Below are 14,237 nucleotides of genomic sequence, written 5' to 3'. Positions count from 1 at the left end.
ATGCATTCTTTGGTGATAAAAATCAGGGCAACGTGAAAACAAGGCCTATTAAAATTATCCTATTATGTTAACGGTGAATTACCTTACTTGTCTTAAAATGTTAAATTTTGTTGCATGAATTATTAGGATAGAATTCTTATTCGATTGCACAATGTTATATTTTTTAAAAAGGAGTAACACTTGGGATTATGTTTGTTCAGACTGATTTTTCCATGTGTGATTTGCTGGTTTGGTACCTAATTCTCATTTTGAATGACAAGTGATATTTTTACAGGGACTAACAGTAATTTTACATATTTCCTCTTTGAATATAATCATGCCAATTAAATACATTTTAAACAGCAAACACTTTTCTGGGTTATTTTGCTTTCAGGTAAAATTAATTCTTTTCAAAGTTATTAGATCAAATTGAAAACAACATAAATTTTAGAGCTGGTAGAGAATGATGAGAATTTAAAGTTCTGAAGCCTTGTTTCAGTGTGGCTGTACTTGATATTAAAAGCTCCATTTGGTATTACAATAGTTGCATGATTTTGAGAATTAAAGCAGAAGCTAAATTCTTCTCCAGATTTCTTCCTATCAGTCACCACCACTAAAACATCACTAAGTGTTCTTAGTTACCTTGCCTGGGAGTCAAACTCTTGATCACTTGAAAACTCTACAGAAATAAGCAGAGATGTAGATATAGGCGTATTAAACACAAGTGTATGAAGTTTGACAATACACAAGTAGAGAAATGGGTGCTTAGAAAGATTGAATAAACAGTAACAACCTTTTCAGTTCATTACTCTGAAGGGGAGTACTGCTTACCTGGTCTGCTCACGGAGACCCCAGGAGAAAGTAACAGATACTAGTTAAGCCAGTTCAGAAAACTACTTTAAAAAAGACTTTAAAAAGACTACAAAGAGAGTCATTGAGGAAAATGAAGCTACATTTCAGAATAAATCAGTATAATTTACTTGAGACTTAATGTAAATAAAATATATATTGTATCCACAAAAATTAAATGCACCTAACACTTGTAAGAATATATGATTCAATGAGGATGTGGTGAAATTGGAACTCCCATATACTGCCGGAAGGAAAGTAAAACAGTGCAGCTTCTTCAGATGATATTTTGGCTGTTGCTCAAAATATTCAACATTGAGTATATGTTCCAGCAATTCTATCCCGGGTATAAGCCCAAGAGAATCCAGACAGAAACTTGAACATGAATGTTCATAGCAGCACTGTTCATAATATTCAAAAGTGAAAACAGCCCCCAAATGACCATCAACTAACAAATAGAGAAATAAAATGGCAGTAATAAAAGGGAATAAAGCTCTATTACGTGTAAAAACTTGGATGAACCTTGAAAACATTATGAGAACTGAAAAAGCCCCATCACAAAAGATCACATATTACATGATTCCCTCTGTATGATGTCCCAAATGGACAATTCTGTAGAGACAGAAAGTAGGCTGAGGGTGGGAGGTAAGGAGTGACTGCTAATGGACATGGGGTGCCTTTTTGGGGTGACAAAATATAAGGTAACATTGTGGTGATGGTTGCACAACTCAGGATCTACTAAAAATTATTGAATTTTGCACTATAAGTGGGTGCAGTCTAGTCTGTAAATTATATACCAATATAGCTATTAAAATGAATTTATGATCCAAATCATAGGGGAAAAAACCTGAAAGAGTTTAAATCTATTAATTCCACACTGAAAGAATCCATGATGTATATCCAAACAATATCTCACTCTGCAGCTTTTAAAGGAAACTCAAGAACTGTACTTACTGATAGGGTAATCTGCTAAGAATAATTTTTAGGTGAAAAAATAAAGCGTAGAATATTCTACTCATATTTTAGTAGGTGAAAAGACAAAGCAGGATACAGTACCTGTGTTTATATTATCTTTCTCATTTTTGTAAAAAAAAATGTATCTATAGATATTATGTGTATGGCAGGTCTTTCGATGCCTAGATTATAACACATTTATTTTACTGCTTTTAAAAATCTAATTACAGTGATTTTGAAAACTTTGCTTTCCCTTCACTATTAATAGCCACAAACTCAAGGTTTCTCTAGCTCGGTTATCTTCCTTTCTTTTTAACACTTCATCCTAATGCTGAAGATTCTCCTTCTCTGCTCGTGAAGCAGGGCTTCTGGGATTTCCACTTGTGAGCAAGCCCCCTCCTCCTTCTAAGAAACTGAGGCCAGACTTGTGTCTCTGACAAGAAGCAAACCCCTCAGGCTGCACGGATGTGATGGCCTGCTGCCTGCCGGGCAGGAGTTGGTGGGGCCCCTGGGAGACAGGGGACGAGGAGTGGAGTGTCCTCTCCTCCCCTGAGAGCATGGCCCGCCGCCCCCCTGATTAGAAACCACTGTCACATCAATATGTCTTCCTCCAAGAATCAGGCTCCGTTTTGAATAAAAGCAGCATATCTTATTTATTCATTCATTCAGAAACAATTCTTGGAAGCTCACTACTCATTATAACAATGACTGTACCCCTGTTCAGAGTTATCCACCAGGCAGTCAAGCAGATTCTTCACGCTTATTATTTTGGACTGACAGTAAATCAAGTATTTAGTAAAGAAAGGCAAAGAAGTTCAACCTTCTACGATGTTGTTTATTTAGGAAACAACTTTGAAAACCCTGAGACTTAATTTAGTTCTAAGCTCTCATACATTCATAATTTTTAGAGTTAAAAGTAACTCTATAACTTTAGTGGTCCTTTTAACGTTGCTAATTATTATTAACATGACAAATATCTGTGTTTAGTAAATGTCTATGTTTACTTTATATTTTTAACCTTCTATGTAAAAATAAGTTAATATTTAACAAGCAGATTAAAATTTTGTTTCTTTTTAAATATACAGATAAATTCAATAAATTTTAATTATTTTAATTCCAAATTCTAAAATAGGTAAATTCATGGCATAATTTATAACCAATGAAAAAATACTGAAAGGCAAACACTATTAATAATACATCAGACAAAAAATTTGATCCTTATAACATAGAATGTATCTGGTTAATGCTGTTTTCAACATTTGATTTATGATCCTGACATTTTAATTGATGGATCAATTGATAGTAATTATTTTTGTGTAATCAGTTAGCAACTGAAATGTACAACACATTGATTTTTTCTCAGGTGAGACAGGGATTCCCTGAGCAGACAGAGTAGGAGAAAGAGTGATGACATTTAATTCACTGATTGATTGACAGCTCTTGCCCTTGAAGTGCTTAGTCATGACCGTCCCCTTTTGCGCATGTCCTTACCCATGATACACACAGAAAAGCCGTGAGGGGGTGGATGCTAAACTGCAATGACAAATTTATTCCTGAGAAAAATATGATTGACTGTATTTCACAAAATCCATGGCAAGAATTAAATAAAATGGTGAAATCATCCAGAAACACTAAAACTAAAAATTAAATTGGAATATGAAATGCTTAGTAGTAAAGCCCATGTCATTCAAATTAACATTGTCATTTAACTTGATGGAAGCTACTTTAAAGGAAAAAACATTATGAGTACAAAAAGGGAGAACTATGCTAATCTAATGAAATAAAATCAGAGAAAGTTGATTATAAAATTGCATTAAAAGTATTAGAATATATCTCATCTATAATACTAAAAAGCTATGGACTGGAGTTATGAAATTGACCCCAAAGATAACCAAATTATTTTTACTTGCTTCTTTTCTTGTTAGCAGTATGATACATTGCATGTTTACAAAAATGACTCAAATTCATTTATAAAATATTTATCGGAGAGTCTAGTTGGGGTTCTGTACTGTTGTTAGGGATAAGATGATGGAAAGATTAGAGGTGATCTATCTGTCATGGAGATTGCAGTCCAGAGGAGAGAGAAGAGAAGCAGGCTTAACAATCATAAAAATAAAAATATGGTTATGTCAACCTAAAAAATAACACACACTGTAGGAGCTGTGAGGTGAGATTTCCGTGTCTTACTGAGAACTATAGCCAGGGAGAACAGCCTCTCAGATAGCACTGAGAAAGTATTCCCAGGAGGTAAGGAAGGAGGCAGGATATACAAGAATTTTTTGTTGGAAAAAAATACATACGCTCAAATATCAGATTATTGTTAGTCACAAAGAACAAGAGATCTCAAGTTAATGATTTTAATGTTTTTCTATGCATGGAGAGATGCAAGAGTGTGGGGTCATTGAAAATCTTCCCTAGATATGCATCTTAATTGTCTAGGGGGCCAGTATTCAGAGCACAGAATGCTTCCTGTTTTTCTCCATCTTGAATTCCCTGCAGGGTGCAGGGTCGGTGGGCAACAGCGGTGACTAATGACATGATCCCTGAAGAACTGGAATGGCAAGGACTTTTTTTTTTTTTTTTCACTTTACATTTACAAACTATGCTAAACCCCATAGAGAAGAATTTCAGGTTGTAAAAGGATTGTACAACAAAAGACCTGACCTGCTCATTAACATTATTTTGGAAAAATGTCTTTACCAATTATCTATTTCACTTTCTTCAGCTTTTTATTCCAGTAAGTTGACATACATATACACAGTAGACAAAAATAACTAAGCCACTAAAGTCATTCAGACGATATCTTTGAACTGACTTCTTTTAGTAAGATTTTGTCTTTATGGCAATGTACAAAGTAAAGATTTACTTGGATCATTGAATCGATGATTTTTATTGCAGCAGGATTTCTTACACTTAAAAGATGATTCTCTTAATGATTTTATGAAGGGAAAACTTCAAAAGCACTGCTTCTCAAAGAGTACGTAAGACATTAATTCAACAAATATTTATAAAATGCTTATTATGAAAAGGGAATTCTGCTAAAATGAGGAATCAATGTGTGGTAGAGGGTGGAAAAAGAAATGATCAGTGTACACACAACCTAGTAGGAGTAGCTGTACATAAAGTAATAACTTTACTACAAGCAGGTGGGAAGTCTTCCAGCAGTGCAATGACATGCCATGGAATTTTAGAGATGACAGAAACATCAATTTCATCTTGGTGGCCTAGGAGCAACCAAGAAGGCTCTGTTGAGGAAGTAATACAGATCTTGACTTGGCACTTTAGATGAAAGTTAGATAGGAATGCAGGAACAACAATGCATAGAAAGTGGTTTGAACAAACTTCCAAAATTTGGAAAACCCAGATCTTTAAGGAATAGTAATCTCATTTGATTTAAGAGAAGTTAAGGTACTGATTAGAAATCATGATTAAATAGACTGGAAAGCCAGTGAGGAATTTGATTATAAAGAGCTTTAAACTTAAAAAAAAAAAATGGGATTTCAATTTAATTCAATGGGAATTAATTTTTGTTCATTGTTCTTTAGGGAAGAAAAAAATTAAACCAGTAGTAAAATTTGTGAAAAAAATTAGGGAATCATTTGTAGCATTTCTAAAGTACCCCTTGGATAACTCCTAGAAATGAAGGCAAGTCACTTTGGCAAATATGTATTCTAGCAATCAACCTAGAAGTAGTTCAAGTTCAAGCAGCTTTACCACTAAAATGTAACATAGCATAACTTCCTCATCTTAGGCTCACAAGGTTTAGAATAGCCAAAGTAGAACTATGTTGAGCCCAGAGTTGAACTATTTTACTTTAAAGAACTGACTGTTAAGTTTATGGAGGTTTCTTACTACTCTGAAGAAATAAATTTTGTTTCTCAGAACCCAATAGATTGACTCCATGATTCCCCCAGGGTCATTATTTCCAACACTTATAAATCCCACAATTGTAAATCGAACATGACAATTCTATTTGCCTTAGTTGAACTTTGGATGACTGTTGTTTTTTTCCCTCCTTTTATTTTAATTTATGTATAGTCAATGTACAATGTTGTGTTAATTTCTGGTGTACAGCATAGTGACTCAATTATATACACATATATATGTATATATATGTGTGTGTTTGTGTGTGTATTCCTTTTCATATTCTTTTTCATTATGGGCTATTAAAAAGGTATTGGCTACAGTTCGAGGTGCTACACAGTAGGACTTTGCTGTTTATCTGTTTTATATATAGTGTTTGTAACTGCAAATCCCAAACTCCCAATTTATCTCTCTACCCTCCCTCTTCCCCCTGGTAACCATAAGTTGTTTTCTATGTCTGCAAGTCTGTCTCTGTTTTATAAGTAAGTTCATCTGTATCCTTTTTTTTAAAGTTCCACATGTAAGTGATATCATATGGTATTTTTCTTTCACTTTCTGCCTCACTGCCTCAGTTCACTTAGAATGAGGATCTCCAGGTCCATCCATGTTGCTGCAAATGGCATTATCTTATTTTTTATGGTTGGGTAGTATTCCACTGTGTGTGTGTACTCTATCTTCTTTATCCAGTCATCTGTCAATGGACATAAAGATCAGGCAGGAAATAAATAAAATCAAGATCAAAACATAGAAAAAAATCAATAAAATCCCTCTTATTTTAAACCAAAGTTTCTGTTATTTCTATTTTTGTTTCTGGTTCTTTTGTTTATGTTGTTATTCCTGATCTATTTATAAATCTAGATCCCCGGATCCTGCTCTGTCCGCAGCATCTCCCTCTGTCGTTCCTCCTGAGGTCACGGGAGGGGCTGGCCCCACGCCAGCCTCGCTGGCCCCTCGCCCCGCTCCAGCCGCCTGCCGGGGACCCGTGTGCCACAATGGGGGCACCTGCCGCACAGTCTTCCTCCCGAGTGGCGCCTTCTCATTCCAGTGCGACTGTCCGCTCCATTTCACTGGTCGGTTCTGTGAACGAGGTAATCCATCTTCATTATTCTCCAGGATTTCTTTTTTAAAACTTCTCCAGAGGGTGGAGAAGAATTGAAAACTCTCATAAACACATCGGTGGCTATTAGCACAAACAATACACATCTGTACAATTTTATTTAAAAATGAATTCAGATAAGACATTTTCAGTTCGGTACTGTAGAGCAAACTGAAGATTTTTTTTTTCATTAGGACTGCCATTCAAAATACATTTTCAGTCACCGCACAATATGGGAATTAAAATTCCAGTGTAGTGTTGTTTATGTAGTTCCTTTAAAAGATTGGTGCAGCCATCCTTTGTCACCATGGAAACAATTAGATTCTAATTAATATTATTTGTATTGCTTAATTGTCAATCAAATTGCTTTATTATATTTCATAAGCATATCCCCATATTTAGGGTATTTTGGTGTGTAAGAAGAACACAATATTTTTTAATGCTCAAGAATATGGTTTTAGCATTAATGAAGATATTTATGAATCATAAGAAAAGACCCCTATTGTCAACATTAAATGGCTTCCTAAGAGTGTCTCAGTTAATTAGAGCAGTGCTGGCAAGAGAGCCAAAAACACCCCGGCAGATGACAAAGGCATTAGGTCCTGATGCAGCTGGCTTGTCCCTACACTGGGGCCGGAAAGTGTCATTGTTTTCTATGTAAAACTGACCACTCATTCTAAATTGGGGGGAGGAAGAGAGGTTACTATTGAGTAATGATCCAGATGACAGAGGATTTCATTACTTATCCAAGCTTGTGTTAAATAAATTTCTCTTTTTTTTTTAATATCGATATGTGGGCTTCCAAAAACGAATTCAAAGGTATATACGTATGTTATTCAACACTTCTTCCCAAATGACTCTGTGTGATTGCCCTGAATGTGTTCATCTGCAGCCAAGTAAGCAAGTAAATACAGTTAAAAGCACAAAATGGAAACACGATCTGTTTTCATGTTCCCTGTGAAACACAACGACCTTAAAGTTGTTCTTTAACTGTAAAACAGTTTTGAGGACACATCATTTTTTAGTGAATGTTTCATTATGTCTGAAAAATAGCATGTGACTTGGCTCTTCCACTGCAGTTTGAGACCATGTGTATTACGTTCTGTGAGTAGACTTCTGGGGATATAATCTGGGATATAATCTTTAGATCCAGACTTAACCACATAAAACACCAAGAGGGTTTTCCTTTCTTTAATTTCAGCCAGATAGAGTCTTAGCAAAATAGTCTTCTTATCTTTCTTAAAATATACTTTGATATTTTAATGTTCTTTTTAATTCAAACTTACTGACAGTGGTGAAAATGAGGCTGTGAAAGGAGGAGTCCTCGTTGCTGAGTGCATCCCTTGGCTATGCAGGTACCAGACTACACATGGCTTCCGGCCAAAACTGCTGTCTTCCTGCTAAGCTGCAGTCCCTTCCTAGCACTCCTCACTCTGTCACTTTAACACTTCACACAGTGACATATAGTCTCCTCCAGAAAAAGAGAAATCCAGGTTTACTTGGAATAAAACCCAGGGCTTTCTGAGATTTGACAGCCTGTGTTTGGTGTTTGGGTGGCAGAATGTAGGACACTGACCTGGAAAGGAGCAGGGAATTCAAGTGTAGGAGTATTTCGTTTTCTCCAACATTATTAAGCACTTTCTGCCTTCTGGATTTTAGCTGTTTTTTGGATGATGATACTGTTGCTAAAACTAGATAATCTACTATAGAATATTTATTTCTAAATGCACAATCGTCAAAAACCATGAATAAATAATCATTACCAATCAGAAAAAATTTTAAAGAAAACTTTGTCAGTAATACCTGAGGTGTATGGTACACTAAACAAAATTCATGCAATAGGACTCTTTAAATTAGAAGGCATCATAGTATTACCTGTAATTTGGTTGTTGTTCTTGCTTTTTTTGAGAAATATTTCAGTATAAAACTTAGAATGTGATGAAATGTGCATTTTTAGAACTGAGAATATTATCTCTAATTGTAAAAATTACACATTTTTCCCTTGTTCAAATACTTTTTATTAAAATATAGTTGATTTACAATAGTGTGTTAGTTTCAGGTGTACAGCATAGTAAGCCAGTCTTTTCTTTTCAGATTATACTCCATTATAGGTTATTATAAGCTATTGGGCATAATTCCCTGTGCAATAGAATAACTCCTTGTTCTTTATATGCATATTTATCTTTAACCATTTAGCCCCTAAATTTAAATTAAGTACCTTTCTTCTTTCAGTCATGAAGAAAACCAAGAACAGGTTTGTGTTCTCAATCTAATGCTCTAAATATAGGTCATCCTGGTATGCATTTTAGAATCCAGATTGACAGATGATGGCTACCGCCTATGATCCAGGGATCTGGTACCATGAGGAGACATTTTTTATATGTAGCATTATCCAGGTTGGCCAGATACCATAATTTCTAAGTGTAGATTTCAATAAGCAGTATTGTAGGCCAGCTTCAGTGTATTCCAGCTACCTGGTAAAAACCTTGGTTTGGATAAACAGTCTCTAAATCTCTCTCTACATATCTATCTATAGATAGATAGATAGATAGATAGATAGATAGATAGATAGATAGTCAGACAGAGATAGAGATAGAGATAGCCTCCAGTTGTTAAATGACTCTCTTAAGGTCACGTGGCTTGCACGTGGTGGGGATGAGATTAGAAACAATCTTGGCAGACTCCAGAATTCACAGTTTTTTTTTTTAATTTTATTCCACCAGTGCTCGCTTTGGCAGCACATATACTAAAATTTTATTCCACCAATTCTATTTCTAATTTCATAAGAAACTGCCATACTCTCTTTTTTTGGGGAGCGGGGGTAGATATTTATTTTTATATATATATATATTTTAATGGAGGTACCAGGGATTGAACCCAGGACTTCGTACATGCTAAGTATGTGCTCTACCACTGAGCTATACCCTCCCCCCAAGAATTCACATTTAACCCATTTAACCCCCATGCTCTACCACTGTACTAGTTAGAACATCAAATTTAACATGACACAGAATTTCTAAGTTTTCTCATTCTTTCATCTGTTTATTTTTAAAAAGTATCTTTATTTCAGGAGGGAAAAAAGAGAGTTGTACTTTAAAAATAACATTTCAAAAATCAGAAAACCAAAGAAGTTAATGTTCATCTGGTAATTTTCCATGATCCATCTAAAGTTAAGCCAAAAAGCACATTAGGTGATCCAAAAAGAATTGTATCTAAATGGTAGTATCTTTCCATCATGACTTCAGTGAAACAGAAATGTAGAAAGTCGAGTAAGATTTGAATTTCTGGAAAAATCTAGCCACGGATGATAAAAGAACATGAATCTGAAAAAAATACACCAGCATTGGCACTTTCGCGTAAGGATATGTTTGAAATTGATTTTTCTTCCTTGTCTCGCTCCTTTTTACTAGCAGTCAATACTCTCAACCTATGAGAGAATGTTAAAGCATTTTACTCTAACAACTTTGATTTTTTTTCACAGCAAAATGGAGGTGTAAATGAAGACGAGGCCCTAACTAAAGCAGCATTAAGACTTAGCCACACAGAGAAAGGGTTTTTAGGGCTGTAGGACTCAGTACTAGGTCACCCATCCACACATTTCCCATCTACCTGACATTACGTCATGTGTTCTGCTTTATGAAATCATCCTTATCTAATCACCTAATAACATTGACTTATAGAATCAGCCTGATTTAATATGTTTTTTTCTCAACACACGCTTTCTTAATTCATATGAGCTAAACCTTGTTGCCTATTTTACCATAATGATCCTGCATCTCAGAGGGAAAGCGTAAGAGCATATATTCGGGCTTTGCTTTAGGTGGCTGCATGCAGGCAGATGGCTGGCTCCTACTGTAAAGTTCAGAGTGACAGATTTAGAAGATCCGTGCTTTGTGCTGGAGGAAAGCGTATGCATCTGACTATTAATTATAGGATTAACATTTTTAAACAGTCCCATACTTTTTAGTGTTCTATAAAACGGTTTCATAAATAGTGCAATAAAAGAGTATTTAAATGCCATACGTTAAAACCAAGAAATCATTTACTTGATATCCTGTCTGTGTATATTCCGTATATGCTTAAAGGTCAACTGTACTGAGTAAATTGCAAACCTCAAAATAAAAATGAGAGGTTTTACTAGGTGTTTTGTCTTGCTTAAGAAAAAGAAGACTGCCTGAATGTCTGCTTTGTTTTTACCATAACTGGATCATATTTTTAAAGGCATAGTAGCATAATCTGAATTAATTTATCAACTGTGGCTCAGGTGGCTGAGTATCAGATGTTCCAGAGCCAAGAAGGCAGAGATAGTCAGCGTGGAGGAACAAAGCTTTACCTCCCCTCCAGAGAACTGATGGTCTCCATCACCAGAGAGGGGCCAAGAAATGCACGCTGGCCTTTTTCAAACATAACACTCCTGTCTGAAGATCTGTCTTTTAAATCAGAGAACAAGGCTGCCTGTTTACTAGTGAATGGCACCTGCTGAAATATGAAGATGCTAAGTTGAAAGTGAATGGGGACTGAAGTCAGGGGCAGAGCCTGAGGGGAGGCGAGACCACCTGTGGTCCGAGACAGAGGGTTCTGTTTGTGCAGTAAGGGCAGGTGAAGGAGCCCATCTTCCCTGCTCTCCCCACTGGCCAGTGCTGCATTCTCCAGTGGCGAGCATCGTGTTCAGCTGGTAGAAAAAGACGGCTCCCTCCCCATCCTGGTGCTACAACTGTGTAAAAACCCCATGTTCCTCAGTCTCTCTCCTTACATTGGTAATGATAGAAATTTCCATATGGGAAAAGGAGGGAACACATATACCCATCTGTCCATCAGAAAAGAGGGGCATTTATTTGTCTTCTTTATTGCCCTAATTATCATTCTTTTATTCCCCTGTAATTCAATATATCCAATTTTAAAAAAAATTAGCTTTTTGAACACCTATACATTAGTACAACACATGGAGTTCTCCATTAGGGATGGTAAGAGGATGAAGAACACACAATTTTGTCTTTAATTTGCAAGTCATTGTCAGTATGGCGTGTGGACCGGGGGGATACAAGGACGGGAAGAGAAGCAGAAGCCACGGGTCAGCTGACATTTCCTCCTTCCCTCTTTAAACCTGCGTAGTCCCCGCTGAGCATCACCCCCTCCCAGCAAGGTCTCCCTGAGGCCCTGTGATGGTTTTCTATTGCTCCCATGACTAATTATCACACAACTCAGTGACTTCAGCAACACAAGTGTATTATTTTAAAGCTCTGTAGATCAGAAGTCTGACACAGTTCTCAGCAGATTAAAATCAGGTGATGGTAGGGCTGTGTTCCTTTCTGGAGGTTCCAGGAGAGAATCTAGATCCTTGCTTTCTTTGGCTTCTAAAGGCTTTTGCCTTCCTTGACTCATGGCCTCCTTCATTCTGTCTTCAAAGCAATGATGGGTGTAGTTCTTTTTTCATATCGTGACACTTGATTGACTCTTCCACTTGCCTTTTCTACATTTAAGGAGCTCACTGGGATAATCCAGGACTGTCTCTATTTCTCAGCATCAACTGTCTAGCTGTTTTAAATCCAACTGCAACCTTAATGCTCCTTTGCCACTCAAATGAACACTGGCATGGGTCCTAGGAATTAAGATGTGGACATCTTCAGCGGGGACATTCTTCTGCCTACCACAAGATCTGCAGTCATTCTTCAGAGGATTCACATGGCTGTATAATAGAAAAGGGAGTTTCTTAGATGGATAACTAGGGCTGATAGAATTGAAGGAAGTGAAACCAGGTTGGAAAATGCACTCTGAAGGATGCTCTGCAGGGCTAGTCAACAGGGAGCAGGGTGAGGGCTCACCTGAGGACAGACTGGGACACACCACCACTGAAGAGACTCTCACACAGTCACCACAATCTGAGTAACTTGCTCTCAAGATGCAGAGTCCCAAGAAATCCTTTGAAATTGTCTAGTTGGCAAAACCTTCACCACGTGCTAATCCGCTGCCTGAGCAGGAGAATTGGCCGAGGGACAAGAGGAGTCACCTTTCACTGTAGACTCCTGACAGTTAGACCACAGAATCTGCCAAGACCCCAAACCATGGCAGCTTTTTCCTTTCCACCAAAAATATAGTCGAACATTCACAGAAGGCCTTTATAGCACACATATGCATGCATGCACACATACACATACACACACACATACCCTTTAAAGTTGAATGTTAATTCTTTCCTTAAAAATTCTTCAGATATTTCCCTTCTCTCTTCTCATCACCCTCTATTTTCTGTTTTCTTCTTTAATTCCTGACATTTTCTTTATTTATATTGAAGAATAGTTTAACAAAAATTTTTATTGTCATTTCTCCTGCAAACACACCATACACAGCTTATCAAAATATTTTTACAAATAAAAATTGTTTCTCTCTTACATCCAACTTAGGTAATCAGGAAAAATATTCCATGGATAAAGTGGTATCCAAAATGCTATTTAAAAGGGTTAATTGAAGGAATCAGAATAAGCGAATACGGGAAGGGGAAGAGATTTGTCTAGTTTGGCTTCGGAGAAAGGAGCCTTGTGGGATCCGCTGAAAAATAAAGCTGGAAATTCAAGTGGGAACCATTCTGTCGAGAACACTAAATGACAGATTCAAAATATTAAATTCATTAGCAATGGCTTTCAGGGGGAAAAAAATGATGATCAGTGCTTGCTTCAAATGATGAACCTGAGGGTAGACTTTAGAAAGGATTACAGTGAAGAGGAGGATAAAGTGGAGGGAAGCACTGGGACCTAATTTCTGCAGGCTAGGAAACAGGATAAAGACTCTGTTATTCCTAATGTTTCCTAATAATTTGGAAGTGTGACAGATCTTTCAGTCCTCTATACAAAGTGTAGTTTAGATTTTTTTATCAAAAATTTAGAAGCCCGAATAAGACTTGCATCTTTTAATGTATTATTTTTTTGTGTGAAGAAGAAAGAGGGTGGTATGAAATGTGATTATAAAAGACAGGTCACACCAGAGGTCCTTTCTTCTCCCCCTTTCTTGCATCATCTTTTGCTCTACCTAGCCACAGAAAAGCTTGAATCATACGAAGTAAAACTTCATCACGGCACAAACATCATGGATAGTAAAGCAAATGATGTGAGCTTATTCTGAAAGAGGTTAATGAACAGCGAGCTAAACAGTTATAACTGCCTGTTCACGTGCACACAGGGAGGTACCCTGAGTTCATCTTTCTCACTTCAGTGCTGAGTTCCTCAAGAGCCATCACTTCATTGTATGCAAATATATTTGTTTCTAACAGGTTTTATCAACCACACGCACACACAGAAAATTTAAAGCATGGAAGATTATTAAAACATAACTTTAAGGTCTTTTAGGGGCTTTGAAATTAATTTACCACTGGATATTGTCATTTTAACATTTTAAATAATGATAGAAAAGTTACATTAATATTTTTGTATTATGCTATTTACAATGAAATAGTAAAGATTCGAAAGAAAATTGTTTTTGTTAGTTACCTAGAAAAAAATCA

General features: G+C 36.4%; 1 protein-coding gene across 1 annotated transcript in view; it reads left to right on the top strand.

Moving 5' to 3' along the window:
- The window catches only part of EYS (eyes shut homolog), a 1,182,030-nt gene that overhangs the window by 853,042 nt on the left and 314,751 nt on the right, over positions 1-14,237 (top strand). Inside the window, 1 exon segment of the mRNA XM_031455943.2 lies at positions 6,505-6,734. Within this exon segment, the coding sequence (XP_031311803.2) occupies positions 6,505-6,734 (230 nt within the window).

This window comes from Camelus dromedarius, chromosome 6, assembly GCF_036321535.1.
Source record: "Camelus dromedarius isolate mCamDro1 chromosome 6, mCamDro1.pat, whole genome shotgun sequence".
Classification (NCBI taxonomy): Eukaryota; Metazoa; Chordata; class Mammalia; order Artiodactyla; family Camelidae; genus Camelus; species Camelus dromedarius.
The sequence above is the reverse complement of the archived record's forward strand: the minus strand, read 5'-3'. Positions and strand labels throughout refer to the sequence as shown.